Source organism: Pholis gunnellus, assembly GCF_910591455.1.
Source record: "Pholis gunnellus genome assembly, chromosome: 9".
NCBI lineage: Eukaryota > Metazoa > Chordata > Actinopteri > Perciformes > Pholidae > Pholis > Pholis gunnellus.
This window is the reverse complement of record NC_136535.1, coordinates 13462116-13483317: the sequence shown is the minus strand read 5'-3', so window position 1 is coordinate 13483317 and position 21202 is coordinate 13462116. Positions and strand designations below refer to the sequence as shown.

At 42.8% G+C, this 21202-nt stretch overlaps 1 protein-coding gene across 1 annotated transcript in view; it reads left to right on the top strand.

Annotated features, from left to right (window-relative positions):
• ppm1lb (protein phosphatase, Mg2+/Mn2+ dependent, 1Lb) overlaps nucleotides 1-21202 on the top strand; it is a 40533-nt gene that overhangs the window by 15917 nt on the left and 3414 nt on the right. Inside the window, exons 2-3 of the mRNA XM_079165992.1 lie at nucleotides 12542-12758; nucleotides 20248-20409. Of these exons, the coding sequence (XP_079022118.1) occupies nucleotides 12542-12758; nucleotides 20248-20409 (379 nt within the window). The remainder of the gene's footprint in view (nucleotides 1-12541; nucleotides 12759-20247; nucleotides 20410-21202) is intronic.

Below are 21202 nucleotides of genomic sequence, written 5' to 3'. Positions count from 1 at the left end.
CACCAGCACCTTAATAGCTTCCCACCCACAAAAGAGGTGGGAGATTCGTACTCCCATTCCAATGAAGTTGACAACATCAGTGTCCTCAACTCAAAGTGCAATGATGGTGAGTCTTGTGGAGAAATGTAGCTTCTCAATTATTTACTGAGTTCTTTATCAGATTGGATTCGAGCTAATTTAGTCTTTAGTGGCTGAAGAAGGGCATCTAAGGACTGTCTGATAGTGTGTGTGTGTGTGTGTGTGTGTGTGTGTGTGTGTGCACATTCACAGGTTTCAGCCTCCTCGGTGAGGCTGCTCAAACATGAAGAGGCATTCAGACAGATGCGATTAATCTACCAGGAGATCCGCTGCACCAATTACTCAACCAGGAAATGATTGATAAGCGGCTTCAATCACAGCAGGAAAGAGACCGAGATGCACTTCTACACTTCTTAAACATCCATTCGTGTGTGTGTGTGCGTGTGTGTGTGTGTGTGTGTGTGTGTGTGTGCGTGTGCGTGAGAACGAACGTGCATGGAATGACAGACAGACACTGACGTGGTCCATTAGCTTATGGTGAGACACGCTGCTGTAGCAGCTCTCAACAGTTCAGTGGTGACATAATGTATGTGCATGTGGAAGGTTGGTGTTGTTTAGGAACGCATCACCATTGTGTGTGTGTGTGTGTACATGTGTGTGAGAAGAGAGGGGGCTGGTGAAGCTTGCCACTCTGACTAGTGAATGAATATTCATGAGGTTGATATATCAGTGTCTGCCAGAGAACGCATGCCTCCAGATCGCAGGAATACAAATAAGAACACTTGCCAAGTGTGTGTGTGATCTGTGTGTGGGCGCAGAGGGAGATTATAGGCCCCTGAGTGCATGAGCAATTGGGAGGGTGTGTGTGTGTGTGTGTGTGTGTGTGTGTGTGTGTGTGTGTGTGTGTGTGTGTGTGTGTGTGTGTGTGTGTGTGTGTCAGAAAGAGAAAGAGGCGTAGCTGACATTTACTTAGCTCTTCTCCTCTAGGCTTTTTGTGTCCCACATTCAAAAGAGGGAGAGGAACACCGTCCTGCTTTATGAAACTTGTGCCTGCTATCCTCTCAACTCCGTGTCCGTCACTGTGTTACAGCCTACTGTTTGTTTGGAGCACATGGATAAAGTAAGTCTATGTGTGACACTACAGTGAAATAGGAGATGAAAGACTGTGAAACATCACCGTTAAGAATTAAACAAAACGACCAATCGCACAAGAGTATGCAAAGATAGGCCGTACAATGTGGTTATTTCAATACAGACACACTATTTATCTGTTGAATTACCAGAAAACATGTTGTATTGTGATATTTATCATTATTAGGATATGAAATGACCTTTATGAGGATTAAAGATTTTGGCCATATCGCCCTGCCCTATTACATTATGTCAGTGTCATCAATAAAGATCAATTGATTTAAAGAATAAATTCCCATCTTGTTCAAATCTGTCCTTGTCTTAAAACAATAGGTACTCATATGTACGTTTATATAATTATTGATCGCTCTAATCATTCTCTCTCTCCTGAATGGAAGACATGGTGGCAAAATCTACAGTTCTCGTTCTTAGTGGAAAATTCCCTCTAAAGTTCAACTGAAGCTACCGCGAGGATTCAGCAGTCTCAGTGAGACGAATCAAGTGGGCATCGACGGAAGTCTTTTAAGTTCAGAATCCTAACTTTGGGATACATTTTTGCACACAATGGAGACTGTGGACAACCAGCATGGACAGGAGGAACGATAACGACTGTGTGATGAATGGCTAAATGCTACTTAGACTTACACTTGGACCTCTCAGCCCAAGAGAAGAGCAAGGTTCCTAATCAAGAATTATGAGCTCTATTTGCAAGGAACTTATTTTAAAGGTCTCTGCAAATACAGTAAAAGGTTGCCTGTCAACACTAAAAGACTGAAACAAAGTAAGAAAACATAAAGGCAAAAACGGCTAAAAAAAAATGAGAAGACAGCATTTTAACTCTGCATGTAAAGAGTATTGCTGCTGATTAGTATAATATAAATAAACTCCCCCAGGTTTTCCTTTTCTGCAAGGCAAAAGGAAAACTGATGACAAGTAATTGTCAGCAGTACACGCCACACACACACACACACTGTGCAGGGGTGTGTGTATAAATAGACCAGAGGTAGATGTTTGGGGTCTGAAGGATAAGTGAAATTCTAATAGATGCCAAAGGACGAGCCTATGGAGACACCAAGCATCTATATTTGATTAGTGTCTTAATCCCTTTCTCTTCTACTTGTAGCTATAGATCAGCACTTCCCAGTATTAGACTCAAAACCTATTGTTATGTACAAATGTGTTTCAGATACTTTAAATTAGAGATAAACCGTCTTTATTGATGGAACTGAGCTCTGGTTGTGGCTGCGGAATATATAAGGCAAGACTATGAGCTCTTTGTCCACGATACAAGACAAGAAATCATTCAACTGTTACTTTAATTTACTTTGTAGTTTGGCGTTCTCTCTTCCAAATAATCGAGCCACTTAACTGTCCATTCACGATATGAAATAGACTTTGGGATCCTCGGGACGCACAATAGTAGTGATCCTGGACAGTCATAAGCCACAGGACAGAGCATTACCCATTGTTGTAAACAGAACATATTCCAACAATGTAATCCATCAAATCACTCTTCAGGATGTTATTTTATCAATGATTAAATTCAGAGTGACAAGAAAACTGTTATGTGATGATGTCGAGGTGGACCCAAATGCACGCCACACAGCAGGTTTATATCCAGCAAAGGACTTTATTACGTGATGCAGAACAAAAACAAAGTATAAACAACCTAACGCGGCTAAGTGTCCGGTGGAAAAAGGTCTCTCCTTGTCCACCGGAGTCGGGAGGGCAACTCGACCGACGCCGGTAAGGGCAGTCTTCGGAGACGGGAGGGCAACTCAACCGCTCTCTCTCACAGCCAGGACGGCACAATTGTGTGGGGCCCCGGCGGTCCGACACGGTGAAGGAAGGGGCTCAGGTCTACGGCGCTGAGTGGCAGAGGAAACAGCAAACAAAAGGATTAACGGAATGCAAGGACACGGAGTTCCGACTTACGTGACCAGACTGGTAACTGGACGGACTGACGCCGCGTCGGAGAAACGCCGTGGTATTTAACCACAGCATGTGGCGATCACCGGAATGAGTTACAGCTGCGGCGAGGGGCGTGGTTGTGGGCGGAACACAAGGGTGAAAACTGGCTGACATAAAAACAAAACATAAGCACATGGCCCTACATAACAATAACAGACAGGGGAAAACAACAGAGGAGCACACAGACGGGAATCCTAACAAAAACGTTTTATTAAAAACGGTGTATGCAAAAGTAGCCGACTAAAGTAAACCGCCATGAACTCCAGCTGATGTGGCCGTGAGAAAACCTTTCACTTCTCTCAGATACTATCATTATTATATCGCCCATTAAAAATGCAATGGGTCGACCTGTACTTTAAATAGCGCTGGCTCTGTCCTCAGCACAAGGACAACGGTGAGCTGAGGGACATCTGAGAAGTGCTTCACCAAACCCTCCGAGTCCCGAACACGAGCAGTCATCATTCCAGCCTCACGTCTGTTCATTTATGAAAACTGCAACTGTGCAGAAATTTAGTCTGCCTCCTGTCATAATTCTATAAGCATCGAACTTAACTGTTTTTCAGCTGAGGTTTGCTATTTCTCAGACCTTATCAATTTACTGTCTACTTGTCAGTGTGAGTCCATGTCGATTATTTCTACAGATTGCCACCAGTGTAGTTTTGTTCAATCGTCGGTTGATTGCTGTAACTGACAATTATTTTCATTATAGGTTCATCTGTTGAGGATTTTTTTCAAATAATCAATTAATCCGCAATTTTTTCGAGTTCAAATGGATGTTTTCATATTTCTTGTTTTGTCCTGACAACAGTCCAAACCCCGAAAGTATCTAGAATTACATAAACTAGAACAAAAGCAGCAAATCCTCAAATCAGCGATGTAGTGCTGTAACTAGGCATATTTTAGATTATGGTTCCTGATTTTCTATAAATATAATTAAAAAAAAAGGTTCTTGTGCTTTTTAAATTCCTAATCAAAATCCATTTACTTGATTAATCGTCTCAGCTCCACACTGATGAATAAACTAATGTCACATGATAGAATCGGAACAATGTCCTGATTCTGTTTTACGAGTAAGACGGATAGAGCTACATCATCCTTGGTATACAATGCCTTGGCTTGCACTTAACAATCAATAATGCATTTCACCTCCCTGAAAACAAAGGCTCATCTGTGCAGGAAATGTTGACCCCTCAACTCGGTGACATTGCTCCATTTGTTTCTGCAGCCCCCCCCCCCCATGACCAGAGTCTGTCTGTTTCCTAAAGGAGATTTGGAAGAGGAGACTCGTGGGAAGTCTTCTTTGCTCTGTAATGTAGTAGGAATGTGTAATATCTATTCAGAGTTATCATTTGTTTTCTTACAGCTGTAGTAAAGACAACGGTCTGTGAGTTGTTGTTGGTAGCTCTTGGTAATAATAGACTATACTGCTGAGATCACAATGCAGAAACACCACTCAACACCCTCACAGTGACTTCGTGTTCCAGCATGTATACCCTCTAATCATGGCTGAAGTGTTGCTTGAAATGGAGCTAAACAAATGAGCCATCAGTTGGAAATAAAGTGACACTATCAATGAATTTCTGTGTGTTGCGGTCACTCAAGGCTCCTTCTGGGACTCGTGCACAACAATGAAAAATGAAAAAAAATTGAATTAGTTGAAAAAAGCGTGAAAGTGAAGCACAACCTGTGTGTGTGTGTGTGTGTGTGTATTTTTGAATCAGTCCCACACTTCCAAGAAACTAGAAAGCAATTCTCTATCCGCGTTCTTTTTCTCTCCTCATTTTTCTCACCTGGGTGCACATCTAAAATGATTTTATCACCTCTGCTCTCTTCCTCTCACCTCATTTCATCTTTTTTGCTTCCATCACTCACCCCCCCCCCCCCCCCCCCCCTCCACACCCCTCCTCACTGTGGTGTTTATGGCCCGTGCTGATTCATGCCAGTTGGCGTTATTGTAATTGCCAACCCCTGCGGTCCGTGAGACAGGAATATGACGTGCGGAGCACCCGGGCCAAAAGAAAAGAAAAAACCTGTTTCCGTCTATCTGCCTGTGACACACACACACAAACACAAGACTATATCCCCCGCAGCACTGCTACTACATATGTCGATTATTACAGGGCTTTAGTGTTTAATGACGAGCACTACATTTATTTCATGGCTGCCACATTTACACTGTGGCAGCTCTGTTTGAGTGGAAGTTAAGATGGTTGTCTGAACGTTGTTTGCTGCCATGCTGGGGCTGTGTGAGCGTCAGCGTGAGCATCTCTATATTCTCCATGATTTTTTTTTTTTTGCTGCTTCCAGGTGAATACAAAGTTACATCGTTCGTTCACCACTGCAACTCCTTTTAGAGACACACTGAACACATCGCAGCCGAGCAGACTTGTGACAGTGTTAAGAATTTATGGTAAGGTGCTCATTTGCTGGTGAAATGTATGATTTAAAAGATAAGCCATGCCTATGTCATATAGGCTAATAACTATATGTATAATTCATTCTCCAGCACAGCAGTGGAGGGTTGTATGGACAGTAGAGAGCTGGCAGATAATGAGGCAAGAAAGACAGGAAAGGCTCCTGCATGGTTAAAGGTCAAAGAGGGCCCAAGCATGATGCTGGATATTAAAGAAACAGGCCAACATTTTGTGAAATATACACCACTTTTATGCAGAGTCGGCATCAATTTCATCTCCGCGTGTCCCGGACAGACTTTAGTTCAGGGTCTGCTGATCGTAGCACAAATACAGGAAGTCTGTGGAAACTGGTAGCCAAGTAAACGAATGCATTTCACAAAAATAAAGTCATAATTTCAATTTTATTTTAGAAATGTAATGATTTTCTTTGCATGGGGGTTCCATGACAACTTAGTATGCGTCCGCTGACTTTGAGATGCGGTTGAAAGCTCTAAAAAAAAAAAAGCTAGTAAGCGGACCTTGAGTTAGGATGTTGTTGTCAAAACTCTTGTCACTAGAGACGTTGTTTCTTCTTCTAAATTTGAAGCTGAGGCACAGAGGCTTTGCCCAATTACTGACCTCACCAGCCAATGTCTGAAAATGACTGATACATATGCTCAATATCTCACTCAGTACACATCTTGATAAGATCAATTTAAGGTATCCTCATCACAAATGTGTGTATTAATATAATATTATCAGCCTATATATTGTTCTATTACTCAGATATCTATATCGGTATCATCAACAAATATCCAGTATATCGGTCAGGCTGTAATACGAGCAGCTCAAATCCCTGCATGCTGCAGCGGTAATATGAATCATGTTCTGGCACCACCGAGCCTCGGAAATGATGCTCTGAGCCTCCTCTCTATAAACTAAACCTCAGTCTATTATTGAGTTGATGTCCAGGCCGTAGACACTGACGGGGTGCTCCTACTGCGAGGTTAGGCTGCAGGAAGCTGTGGATCAGCCGGACGGCCTCTTTTTAATAGACTGTTTAGGTTTAATATGAGTTTTCACCTCCTCTAATGGACCCGGCTGTCACAGGAAGGACACACGGCGAGATCTCACTCCAAGTTATGTGTGACGCGAGTGTAGAGGCAGACTGATGGCTTTGGGTCTGTTCACTGCCTGAATGCGAATCAACTCCGTGACAGTCCCCTTCACTTTATAAGTGAAGAGGGGCAGGATGTGTCTCTGTTTGTGCGTGTGTGTGTGTGTGTGTGTGTGTTTAGGGAGTCGCTAGACGGTCACCTTTGCTGTAAAATCCACTTTATTGGCAACTGAAGGATCCAACAACCTGCGGTCTGTTGTCCTCGTGGGGGGTGGGGGGTGGGGGTGGGGGTGGGGGGGCAGGTCTTTGTGTGTTAACTCAAGTTTTAGGGGACTTTGAATGAGACGTCTGCTGATGTGGGACAGATGTTCACCCAATCGGAGGCTTTGGCTTATCATCCCAGTCTTACACCTCTCGTTCTTTCACAGTCGGAGAGAGAAAGGAGCCAGTATGTCATGTCTCTCTCTCCCTCTCCCTCTCCCTCTGAAGGATGAAGGCACTGAAGCATTTCCTGCCACTTTTAATGGATTTCTATTCAACTTTCCAGTCCTGATCCACTTTTATAGCTCTGCTTTTCGCTTCTGAAATCCTCGTTCACTTTAAACCGAAGTCGTTTATGTCCTCTTTACGCTGTCAGTGACGCAGCACGGTGTTGGCCATTACACACACCCTCTGAGACATGACCGGTATTTGAATACGAAGGTTGCTCTCAGAGTGGTTTGTTTTTGAATGTTTCTTGAGCTATTGTAGCAACGTGTGCTTGTGTGTGTTGGCATTTAAAGGAGATGTGAGGTTCCCAGTACCACCAGCGTCGCTCCACCCCAGACCTCCATCCCTCAGCCCATCTGTGCTCTGAATGTTTGTTGTGGTTTTAGGAGAGATTTAAGAGCTGGGGAAGTGAAATAGTTTTGGGACGCCTGGGTAAAATCTGTGTTTGGGCACAAAGGGGGTGTTCACAAGGCCACACAAACACTTCCAATCTGGCTCCAGGCTCACGCTGCACAGGAAGCAAAATGTTGAGTCGCAGTATTCAGTTTTCATAAAAACAAAAAAAGAATTTTTCAGTGTTGCTTGTTTGAGGTAATAGGTCAATATTTTAGTTGGTGAGGGGACTCCGCTGCTAACTTTGATTTAAAAAATATAAATATTTCCTTATTGCTTTATTTACAGGTGAAAATTGTAATGGTAAAAAATATATATCAGTATCATGAAATGGTTTAGAAACATTAGAAGAACAGAGTTAGACATTTCGCTCTGTCCAAACATGGGGTAAGAACAGATAGCTCTGTGTCAACATGATTTATGATCAGATCAGGAACTGAGAGTTACTGTTTACTTTAGAGGACTGTAAAGACAGACACAGGAAGATGATCAAAGGGTCACACTGGGGGTTTGTTCCTGTCCTGGGGATGTTTAGGTTAATGTAAATGAGAATGACAATGAGATCAATGAAAAATGGAAGATCAGATCAACCAACGTAAGACACCTTTGACCTGTCTGAAGGAGGAGACTGTTTCTGCTTTAGTATATAGTGTGTGAGGATTTGAACTGATGTTGAACAATGCTCCCAGCAGTCTCTGTGTGAAGAGCTGTGTTGGGGGATTCTCCCTCTTGCAAGAGAATAAATGGAAAAGGACAACTTTGAATGATTTGGAGACTTGGATTATTTTGATTTGCGAATATCACTCTCTTCTCCCGATTAACATAAAAATATTCTACGACAAAATACACATTTTGGGCCTTTTTAAAAACATTGATATAAATGTCGGTTGGCTCAACATGTAATGCGCTTATAGACCCAACACAACAAAACTGATTAAAAGAAAGAAAATGTGTCATGCAGATGGCTGCAGAGAGATTTCTTTTTTTTACTTTAAGAAAAATAAGATCTCAAAACTTTATAATAAGCAAAAGAACAAACTAAGAATAATTTGACAAAGGAAAATCTTAACTCAAGTTTAAGATAAATAGACAACACATAAGTCAGCATAAAAACTAATTAAAGCCAACGGGTCACCACAAGGTCTATTTAGTAGCTGTTCTGGAGCTTTCAATTAAATTAAATGATTTTCCTCAGCACCTGGAGTTTGCTCAGTTATCACGGATTTGTAAATGCACCTAAACTACTTCATGTGTTGACTTTTGTGTTGAAGCTGAGCTCCAAAAACGGCTATTAAATGGACCTGGGGGTGAAGTCGTTTTGTAGTTTCCAATGTCAAGAATTAATTTGAGTTGAGTGCGATGAGTGTGTTGAAGTGTACTGGACCCAAGTGTTGTTAGCCTGCTTCACATTCCTCTTTAAGTACAAATGAGACGGCTTCTATTTATGAAACGGTGACAACGTTGTACCAACACACACACACACACACACACACACACACACACACAGTCCCACTCACAACCTGTCCTTGGCACAGCCGTGGCACATACAAAGCTCAGGTGTGACATAATTAAATTAGGGCTCCGTGCTCATGCTCTCCACGGCCCTGTGGACAGACTGAACTCTGCAGTGTCGTGTTTCTAGAGCAGCAGCCCTTTCTGCCCTGTTTAGGTGTCATTATACTCCATTTGTTTAATTTAAGAGTTGTGGAAATCAAAACAACAAAGGGAAATATTTCAAAATGATCTTCCTCCAGACTCTCTCTTCTATTATCTAGTATCCACTGCTTTCTCTGCATTTCCCAGATTTGATGTTTTTTTTGTCACTTCTATCTTAAACTGGGGAGCCCGTCTCTCTTTCTCTCTTTAATGATGTGCTTGAGTGATGCTAATGAATAGTTCTCACTCTCCTCCTCGGTCTCTCCCGGCTCTGTTCCGCTGTTTCTTCTTCTTCTCTCCATCTGCCTGCTTGATCTGTCAGAGAGACCGCAGAAAGAGATTTTTCTCCTTCGGTTATGAAACTCCCTCAGGGTGATTTCTAAAGGAAAACTCAGATGACTTCCCTCACTTCTGCCGGCCTGGCGATGTGATTGATGGGAGTGTAAAAGACCTGACTATGTCTGTTGGGCTGTCCATCCGAGTGGCTCACGGTGAGCAGGCAGGAGGGAGTGTTTGGGTAGATGATAGAACGGGTGAAAGTCTGTAGGTGGCCTTGTTGAGATAGGAAGGTGTTTGTGAGTGTGTGTGGTTACTGTATGTGCATACAGGCCTTTGTGGCCGCGTGTGCGGTGCATGTGAAGTGTGGTGTGAAGGAGAGCCCAATGTGACGCTCTGCACAGCCAACTCTCCTGTGTTGGGACTGGGAGTCACAATAGTAACTTCAACTGCAAAAGAGAGATTTCTCCCAATAAGGTTTGAAATCAATGATTTGATCCAGAGAAAATGGAGAAATTTGATAATATATGAATTGTTTAAGTCAGTTACCAAGCAAAAACATTGGCATTATTCAACATAATTATTGTTTTATTTTCTTAAATTTCATTCAGTAAAATATAAACGGATTAGATATTATTTGACTTTACGTTTTTGATTGATTCTCAGCTCTCTCAGAAGGACATTTTCAGTGTAAAAGCTCTAAAGCGCCGCCCCAACATACTGCTGTATCTGGTGAATATTGTGGAGCATTTAGAAGCTGATTGACTTACAACCATCAGATGACCAGTTATTCATCTTGCGACGTGGCTTAAAGTGAAACAAAAATCCCACCAATAGGTTGAGACATGCAATACATTCGTCTCTCACCCCTTTTTTGTGGGTTTTGTGGTTATACAGTAGTTTAATGTACACTGTGGAGTTCTGACCACTAGTAGCTCGTAGTTTTTTGCGATTGGGTCCTCGTTTCGTTTGCACTGCGCACGAGTACACACAATCAGGCACAGGCGGCGCAATTCACATCCTGCTGTTGGTCTCACGCTATTTCACTGATCAATGGCGGTAACGCACCAACGAACGTAGCAGTGCACCAACAAAGGCAGGAAAGAAGATGAAAGGATGATTTAAACTAATAAATAAAATAGGCTCCGCAAATGCATTCCACGCATTTCTCAGACCTCAAGGATACACACAGTGTGTTTTGGTGACTAACACTGAATGTAGAACTTTTGTTTGTCTTTCTTTCTCCACTGCTGCGCATTGGAACGCAAATCATTTTAGTTCTTGACATCTGCTGCTTTTACTCCTGTCTATGTCTCTTTTGGCAGGAATAGCTCTATTTTATCCAGGTTCTGCTCTCCTCTATTAGCTCTTCCTGCATTCCTCCATTGTGCTCCTATGCCAACCCCTAATCTCATCACCCATTTTGTTTCCAACCATATTACTATGCTTGATCCTTGCCATCTTGTCTTCATCCCCGTCCATCCCCTCTAACCCTCACTCATCCACCCTTCCCTCTTTTCATCCTCTAAGCCGGTGCAGAGGCTGCAGCCAGGTGTTTGATGTGTCGATCGGGTTAGCCAGCGGGTTAGATTGTCCGATAATCAAGACTTAGCCTCCGCTTCCCATTCTGTCAAGGCTGTCTCTGCAAACTGTGACACACATGCAGTCACAAAGATTGACCGCAGTCAAATGGTTTAGAGGAATGTAGCTGGGAAGAGGCCTTTGTGAGCCCCGGTGCCTTGTGAAGGACTGACAGGCAGACAATTAAACGGCTCGGTAATTGGCACAGCAATAACCCAAGCAGACAAAAGTCTTCTTGTTCTATTTATGACCTTTCGAGCTCAGTGTATGACTCCCGCTTTCTGCGTGGTAACCGCAGGATGAAGGTATGTCAACTGCGATTGTCTTCAGACAAGAGAGAGGAGTGTGTCAGGAAGATCCATGGTGATTTCTGGACTGAACATCACCATGGAAGCAGAGAGAAGGGACTTTGGGAAATGGAAAATTGGAAGCATTTGGGTTTCATTGGAGGAGATGGGGGATGTGTGACGGAGCTTGCAGATGAAAAGCTTCAATAACACTGAAAAGAAATAGGAGTAGATGAGTTGTTTTCATGTGTGGAGAAGAGGCAGAGCATGCAGGGTTATCTGGGTTCTTGAAAGTAATTTCCTTGAGCAGAGTGAGATGTAGAGAGAGAGAGAGAGAGATGAAGGTATGGATAGGAAGATAGCTAACTATAGGACAGTGTGTGAGCACTTGGGACATATGGGTTCATCTGTGGGTCTCTGCCATATGACCTCAATCATCATAACATTTCTCTTCTGCAGTCTCAACTGGCTCGTTCTCTTTTCTTAATCCACTGCTTTTTAATAACTGCGGGCTAGTTAGACTTTACAAACCAGGTATGAAATATGAGCAATATAAATGCTGCAGATCAGCGGCCTGTCGGCAGAATATTGTCTGACATTTGTACTTGGAACTTTTTTTAAACTTTGTGACCTTAGACTGGCTTGTCTTCCCTGTTTGGCTCTGAGCCAGCGGAGGGAGGCATTATTTGCTCTGAAACGCCGGTGGGGATGTGTGAGAAGAGATTTAGTCGGTGTTATCTGTGGAGTAAAATGGATAGAGGTGAGGATACTGTTTCTCTGGCTCAGCTCTATCCCACAGCAGGGGGGTAAGTGTGAGCTTGCGATGCATTTTTTCTTTCTTCATCTCTGTTTATCTCTGATTCATCTGCTTTGGCAAGCAAGAAAGGACAATCAGGTTACTGCCTCTGTAACCGGATGTGTATGCCACTTGCCAAATATACTGCGAGTGTATACGGTTGTTTTTTTCCTATATCAATGGGCACTATGTTACAACGTGAATATTCTGTATCAATAATGTTATAATGTATTTTTTATGGTCTCTCTCTCAGAGGAATCACTCCTTTTGAACCTGATTATTGGCAGTCAGGTTTTTATTACACCTCTGCTGGCCTTAAATGATGTGTTGGTCAACAGAACTTTCACTGGTTTCAGTCTTTAGGTAACACGTCTGATAGGGTTTTTGACTAAAACAGATTTTTAACTCTTCTTCTGTCTCCCTCTGCTCTCAGGCTGCTGCTGACTTTGCCAAAGCCCACCTGCCCGAGGCGCTCCGCCAGCAGCTGCTGACCCACGAACGAGAGCGAGAGCGAGACAGAGAAAAAGACAAGGAGAAAGATGAAAAAAAGGAGAGGGGCGGCCTCTCCTATCCTTCCATCCTGGAGCAGCAGATCCTGACTTTGGACAGAGAAATGCTGGACAAGCTCTCTGCCACTTACAATGAAGCAGGTGTGTGTGTGTGTATTTGTTTTTGTTTGTTATACACCACATAAGCTTATATCTCCCCCAAACTGTAAAAAGCACGTACACATAACTATGATATACTCCGTTGTATCCATGCAAAAATGTGTGCAAGTTCCTGCATGTATGACATTTTGGGGATATCTTTCCTGCAGTGGGTTTGTTTGTCTCGATGCTACACCGGTTCATCAATTAGCAGTGACCTAAATGTTTGCATGCAGTATATCAGCTTGAATGTGTGGCCACAATAGAGCGCAGAGGCCACATACAGATGGATTTTAACCACAAGTGATGCTCATTACTGGGGGACACAATAATAACAGCGGCAGTTAGTGCAGAGAGATGTTTTTAAATGTGCCCTATAAAGCTGCACCCAAGCTATTATTTTCTACTCCACTGTTTCACTTGACTATTGTTGAATAGTGACTGTCAGCACCCCCAGGCTGTGCTTATTCAGCTGTTTAAATACAAGCTGATCTTCACAAGGCTTGTAGTAATTATCTCTGGAGAGAGGCAGAGAGGGAGGGGTGACGCTAGAGAGGGAAAATGATGGATGAAAAGCGCTAGAAGAGGGGTCAGAGGGAAGGAGGACATTTTGCTGGTAAGAGCTATACAGTAGAGAGGGACGAGAGGCCTGTGCAGGAGGCAAAATGAAGAGGAAGACAAGACAGGAAAGGGAGGAAAGGAAAGCGGGGCGCTCAAAGGGGGATGAGAACATGGATACAAAAGGTGATGGAAAAAGTCTGATCTGAGTTAACCAAAACAAACCTTTGTGGTAGAGAAGAAAAAGTCCCAGAGCAAATTCATACAGTGCAATTTAGAGACTTTTAGGCTTCATTCATCAACATATTGGTTGATTCCATAACAACCTTGTTTTTAAGATTATGACCATAGATTGTACATGAGAATAGATTATGAAGAACATCACAAAAGTCATTAACAGTAAGGTAGTTGCAGCAGATTAATGAGTAGCATGTGCTTTCTCATCCACATCTGTAACATCTATCCTAAAGGGAGATCAATTTCTTTATGCTACGGCAGAAACATTCTTGGCTTATTGAACTTGCCGGGGAGAGAGTTGAAATGAGAGAAGCTGAGTGAGCGCTGGACAAATGGAGACGCAGTGAAGAGGTTTTGGTGTTACGCACTAATGACAGGGATATATGGCATTGTCACTCCTGGTTTTAGCTTCAAAGTTTTGCCCATCGCACATGCAGATAATAGTAACAACGTTAATTGCTTAGATTCTTTGAACACAGCGACGCAACTAAAACCAGTGAACAATGTAACCAGACAACCTGCACAGACAGCTTGGTTTGGTGAGGGGGGGTGTTTTGGTATGAAAGGGCCATTGAGAGGGCCTCACATCCTCTAGAGAACGATGGGTCATATGATACACTGATTGTTAACGTGAAGAATAAGAATCTCATGACCTGGGGGCCTCCAGTCTGGAGGCGACCGTCGATTATTACCGAACAGAAAAAGGTCATGTGCTGCAGATGCATTACCCTTTTTCTTGTACTCACCTGCTCTCAACTTCTTCAGACTCTATTTTTTTATTTTTTTTGTTCTTTGTGATCGATGTAAATCTCGCCTCCTGATCCCTCTGTCTACTTCTGTTCTAAAGCTACTTGGCCTGTTGCATCCAGGCTCCAAAGATCTGTCCACATCCGACTATATTTCTATCAATGCCTGACACTGAGCTTATAGAAACGTTTACAGTCGAGCCCCATTACAATGAAAATGCTCCTGCGTTGTCAGATCTAAGCATTGGAAAGGAAGGGATTGAATTTGCTGCAGTATTTGTCTTTCTTGTCAGCGGCTCAGGGAAGGGGGGGGGGGAATCTGCTGATCAGGTAATTGTTGTGCATTCTTGTCCCTGTATCTGATTCAACAATCGCATCATTTAGGGTGCACAGCTCCCTGCTTTCTGTCGCAATCAGGGCCTAAATTAAGCTGGCAGGGGAGGAAGAGAGAGGGGAAATAGAGAGACTCACTCTCAATTCAGCCCCCAGTCCCCAGGACAACAGCGTATCAGATTTATCGCCCTGTTCATTCATCCCTCTGTTGTTTATCAGCCAACAAAAGCGCTTGAAAGTAAGATAAGAGAGATGGGACTTTGATGGAATGTCCAGCAGCTTAGTCTATTATGGAAACAGTCTCCGTAATGCGGTGTGGTATTCTGTAGGTACTAACCTTCATGTAGCAGGGTGGCATGTCTCTCGGCACGCGTTTGAACCCACGCAAGCACCCAACAGTGTCCAGCAGTGCATTAGTCCAAAACTCAGTAGTGATTGTTACCAGCAGCAATATAGAACAATAGGAATGGTTAGGATTGCAGGAATTTGTGGGGGACAAAGTATTTTCATCATCCATCTTCTGCAAGAGAAAAATACGAAATGCTTTTTTACATACCAGGAGTTAAACATTCTGTATACTGTATTTAGTCACTACATTATAAAATAATGTTTCATGTACAGGTGAGATAAAACAGTGAATGCGTAGAGAATGAGACCTCTTCACACATAAAGCAAACAACATGAACACGCACACACACACACACTGCATCATTTCAGTGTCTTACGGGCAAAAGGCTGAACTCCCAGAAAGCAGAATTGATATTGCAATGAGAGAAAATGTATTTGTTTAGAGTTTAGCCCTATAATAACCCACGGCCTCTTTGGTAGGTAGAAATATTAACCAGGCTTTCCTGAGCTGCCAGAGACAATATAAATGTTCTCAAAACGTTCTTCAGAGTGCAGCTCAGTTTTGTTAAGTCGTTTACTTTTTGCTTTTCTCAGCTTTGCGTTTGTTTGCTGCGAGGAGTATTTTTAGCAGAATGTTGACGCCGTGGTTTTGTTACAGCTGTGAGTCATTTCATTTTTCTGCTCTGACTCCAATGGTGTTAATCTTTGGTTGGACTGTTGTTTTGTCTCTGTGAACCTTTAAGGAACTCTTTACATTCCACTCCCCCTAACTCAATGTTTGTTCACACCAAGTATGTTTGCAAGTTTGCAGTGGTTTGGTCAGACTCTTCAGCGTTTCCTCCTTTAGTTCACGTTGTGTGTCGATAAAGAGAGCAACGCAATTTGGACTGTACATCTGGTCCTATAGCCCCAGTTATGTTCACTGTGAACGTTATCGTAAAGTATTTTTTTCTGACTTTAGTTGTTAATTACAGGTCACAACAATTCTTAACTTACTCTATTTATCTGATTCATGCTACAGTAGTGAAGCGATCTGAATAGATGCCTTTGGAAGTTAAGCTACACTGAGGCTTCAGTGACTTAAAGTGGACCTACAGGTTCTCATGGAGCTGAGGGATTGACGAAATTTAATGAGGACTTGTGATTCTCCCATGTTTTTTTGTTTTTTTTATCATAATAAGACCAAACATGAGTATCTGAGTCTGTGCTGTGTAACTGGAATAGAGATAAAGCAACTGTTGGTGTTTTTTCAACCCAAAGTTAAGTCAGTGTGGATATCATTAATTGAGACTGCTTGCTGCTGTTTATTTGTGCGTGTAGCTCCGTCTGTGGTTCGCTCGCTCACAGGGCTGCGCGTTAAAGAATACGATCCAGTGAGGCGTTTTTTAAAGCTGCTGTGTTGAAATAGATAAAGGATGTGTAGGTGTACAATAAAGGATTGCAAATGGATCAAACTTTTTACGGTTGGTAATATAATATAATCAATAATAAAGTGCCTTGACTGTATTTTGGGTCCTGCTTTACAGAATAAGTTGTGTCACGTGACACATTGTGGACCTACAGATAGACAACATAGAGGAGCACAGAAGTGTGTAGCTGCAGGATACAAAAAGACAAAATGGTTCCTGAAATCAAGTTCAGTTAAATCAAAGAATACGTAAAAAGATGAAACACGATTATTAATGTGCTGTATAGACAAAAGTGAGCTGTGAAATGTGTAGCCCGGAGACACGAACATAATGTTGATTAAACAGTTGACACAGTCCAAACAGGTTTGACAGGCTCTGGCATCTGATATATGACAGTTATGGTTATACAACGACACAATTCATCATTGCAGCGTTTTTTTTGCAGCAGACTTTTACATTTCTAATGCCTCAGTTTCCTGAACGAGACGCGTTTTTAAAGCGGTTCTTGCTCTCTGCAGGACTGCACGACCATTAAATGGCAAAGTTTTTCACTGTGATGAATTATCTATCATCTCCAGCCTTTGCAAGTTTGATGTTGTGGTCCGACTATCTGACCTCCACATGAAAAAGATTTTTATGTTCAAAGTCGTTTCAGTGTGTAAGGACTCCAGGCACAGAGGTGCTTTTTTATGTGTCTGCACCCAGTTGGTTGTGTGAATAGGAAGTAGATTGATTCTCTTAAAGGTGAACTCTACTGACTGACGGGTCTTGGGGACTATTGAATACATGAAAGGAGTTGTAAAGCGCAGTGGGCAGCGTTGGTTGGAGTTAAAGACTACAAGTTTCTAGGGCGTGCAGTTAAAAATAGCTCCATTAGCCGCTACTAGCATAACGCATCTGAATCTCTCGCTGAACTGTCAGTTGTCGGGTTGAATTGTGGGTCATGTCGCACCAGGTTTTGACAATCTCTGGCTCTGCTGCGTCAACTTTAAACCTTTTTAAAAAAACTGTCCATCACGAGTCCAACAATGTTAGAAGAGTGCAATGCTAAGGTTGCCGTAACTTTTGTGCAGAATCAGAGGAGAGACAGATCCATAGGCCTGTCGGATCACATGCTTTTCCCAGATATGACCACAAAGCCACTGCAGGTTATGAGGGGAAAAAAACGAACTAATTTGTATCATAAGAATTGTAAAGGGAACAGGAAGCACTCTGAATGAATAATTGGTTCAAATGTACACAGGAGCCCAAAGCGAAATCTCACACGAAGGCTTCAAAAAGGCTGAGGCTGGCCCAGAGGCAGCTAGTTCTTTAGGATAGAAAGGAAAGAATGGAAAAAGAATGATGCATTATAGAAGGCAGAGATTTTGAAAGCTTCATAGTGACATATAGTATGCAAATTCAGAGCGCTGCACAGACTTTGTAAAGCAATTTAAAATGCTTTTTTTCCCAGTGCAAAATGCTAAAAATAGCATTGCTATAAATGTTAACAGTCCAAGGAGGTCAGGTAAGACAGGATGGCTCTTGGGGGGGGAGGGGGAGGGGGGGGGGGGGGCCTTGCAGTGGGTGGACAAATGGACAGGTAGTGTTTTTTAGAAAGGCTTTGAGACAATGAGCCGAGGTGAGCAGGGTGGCGGCAGTCCTGCCCTCTCATTTTTCACCTAAATGCCAAGCAGCTCGGTGAGGAACATAAATCCATGAGGCGTATTCTGGTGCTATATGGACACTTACACTCTCGGGGTCTTTTGCTATAGCTCTGAAAGAGTGAATCAGTGCAATGATACAAATTGGAGTCGGGCTGAGAAGTTAATCTTATTGGAGTGTTGAAGGTGTGCCTGGCCAAGCTAAGCCAATAATTAGCCTGAGCACAGGGTGCATGCAGGCCATGGTGCCATTTTAATAGGGAATGCTGAACGTGTGCTTGGCATGGCGGGGCTAATTGGGGAAGGGTGTGCAAGGAAGGCACTTCAGTCTATTATCTCTATTGCCATGGGAACTAGATATGGATAATTAGCTGGACAGCATGGCAGCGGCAGCTATAGGGACGTGCAGCAGGATTAGGGAGGCATACAATGATGTAACTAATAGAAATGGATTTTTGGCAAACTGTGTTAAAGATTTAGTAAGTCATTTACAATTAAGTGGCATCAATATTCACTTCATTCATCTGAGCCTCGCTTCCAGCCGGTGCTCTTCTCATAGTTATTTTCTGTTCCTTCTTATTTTCCCTGTTTATCACTTTTTTTCTCACCCAAAGCTATAAATGGGAGTAATAAAATCATTGTCCTGCTGAGGAGTAATCTCTTTTTCTCTGTTTTTCCTCATTTCTCTCCCCTTCTCTCTCCTAGCTCTCCACACCTCCTCAACTCTTACTCTTTATTTCATCTACATCCACCACCCCTTCCCCCCCGCATCTCATTTCTCACATACTGTGACTGCTCAGGGGCAGCACGGACTGACTGTGAACTGAATGGGAGCACCATTCATGGGAGAGATGGATTTATTTCATTCAGCTTAGCACCAACCGCCTGAGACATAAACTGTCAGGACAGTCAACGTCACACCGAGATGTGGACATTTAAAGGGATTAGGGAAGTCTCAAAAGTTAGTAGGTCATCCACATTCTTGCGATGGCATTTAAACCAGCTTTGTGTGACTCTTACCGCTACCTCCAGGTCATTTTGTACCTTCTCTCTCTCTTTCTCTCTCTGTCCGGGTGATCCAGACCAGAAAGACCCGCTACTCCCCCCAACCCCCTCTTCTAGTTTTGTCTTTTCTCTGTGTGAGCAGATGGCCAAACAGGCAGATCTGTTCTTTCTCTACAGGACTTTGGATCTCACACAATAGGCCTCAGATTCTGAGTCCAGACTCTGTTCTGCCTGACTGGGAAGCTAAACAAAGAGAGGAAGGAGGAGAAGAAATGAGAGCGTTTCAGAGCGTGGTGCAAGGAAGAAAAGTTACTTCAAAGAGTTTTGGCAATGTTTGCATATGATTCATGGGTTTGATTGGAGTGCAGGAGGGAAGGAGGCAATTGTTCTCCCCAGATTACTGATTTTTTAATTAAGGTTGCTATATTTAGGGTTGGGTGATATGACAATGCCATGAGTTTAATTTCTAAGCAGGACCGGTTTATAGCAATATTGGATTATTTTGGCCATAGTGGCTCTATGAATGGCAATATCGGTGTGTCAGTTGGTCCACCACTTTGGTCCAGATAGAAATATCTCAACAATTATTCGATGGGTTGCACAGACATTTTGTACAGACATTTATGGACCCCAGAGGATGAACCCTAACGACTTGGTGATTCCTCTTGCGCTACAATGAGGTTTACATTTTATGTTTTGAGGGAAATCTCTCCACAACTATTCAATGGACTGCCTTGAAATTTGGTTCTTTCATGTCCCCCTCAGGATGAATTGTAATAACTTTGGTGATCCTCATCATCTGGTCAATTTAAATTGGCCGCTCCTTTTGGTTTCTACCAAATACCTAAGAAACCGAAGACATCAGCCTTAGCTGCACTCTGTCTTTAGAGCTAGTTAGCAAATATTAGCATGTTAACATAGCACAGCATGTTAGCGTTGGCATTATGAGCAGTTAGCATGCTGACGCTAGCATTTAGCCTCACATTGCCACTAGCCTGGCTGTGAGCCAGTCTTAGTGTTGTTGTATGATTTGTCAGGTACTTGATTTGCTGGATGCCAAAAACATATATTCTTGTCTTGTTATTTTATGTATGAATAGTTTCTATCAATGCACCCTGTTTCAATATTGGCCGAACATTACACATAGCCCACATTTAATTCTGCTGTCATCTACTTCCTTCACCTGCTCCATCTCTCTTTCTCCATCGTTCAGGTACTACGTGTCTGGTGGCTCTGCTGTCTGATAAGGAGTTGACGGTGGCCAACGTTGGAGACTCGCGTGGAGTTCTTTGTGATAAAGACGGCAACGCCATTCCTCTTTCGCACGACCACAAACCCTACCAGCTCAAAGAACGCAAGAGGATCAAGAAAGCTGGTGAGAAAACAGCTGCAGTCCAGACCAGTAGATTTTTCTCAACTGATTCTGAGCAGCAGAACAAGGCTTTAGTTAAAACTTGAGGGGACATCAAAACTCAGATTGTAGTCATGAAAGCGTAAAAAAAAAAAGTCTTCTTATGATCAAAGCTAAGCCCCATTATCCCTTTCTTCCTCATCTTGTGTGTCTGTGCTCAGGCTGACATCAAACCCTAGAGACTGATAACACAATCTGCTTCTAAAGCAGCATGTTATCAAATGCAGCCAGACAGTGCACAGTATTTAAGGTGTATTTGAAGGCATAATTCTCCCTCCTACCCTATCTGCATCCTCTCTATGCTGAGTTTGATGGCTAGTTGCCAGATTAGCCAGAGAGCGTGGTCCCTGTCAGGAAAGCCCACCATCTCCATCTAATGGTCTGATTGGGTACTAAAAGAAACTCACAGCTTTAGTTTGCGTTATGTTGCCGTTTACTTATTTGTGCAAAATGTTTGCAGTTGTGATACTACAGATGATTTCCTACAGTGTTCACTTCAGTGAGAGGGGGCATCTAATAATCATTGAGTCTCATGTACAGGAACCACTGTTTCACTAATAAAAACTGCTTGTACAGTAGTCCTCTCTCGTATGGTAGCGTTATCTTGTTACGGTGGTGGTGCGTCTCTCTGTGACACATTCTTGTAAACACAGATACTCGAGAACAATTAATGATAGAAACGTTATACCTACACCACAGGCTCCACGGGTAGAGCTGATGTTACTACGGTCTTGGAGCACCTTGCTACAGACATTTA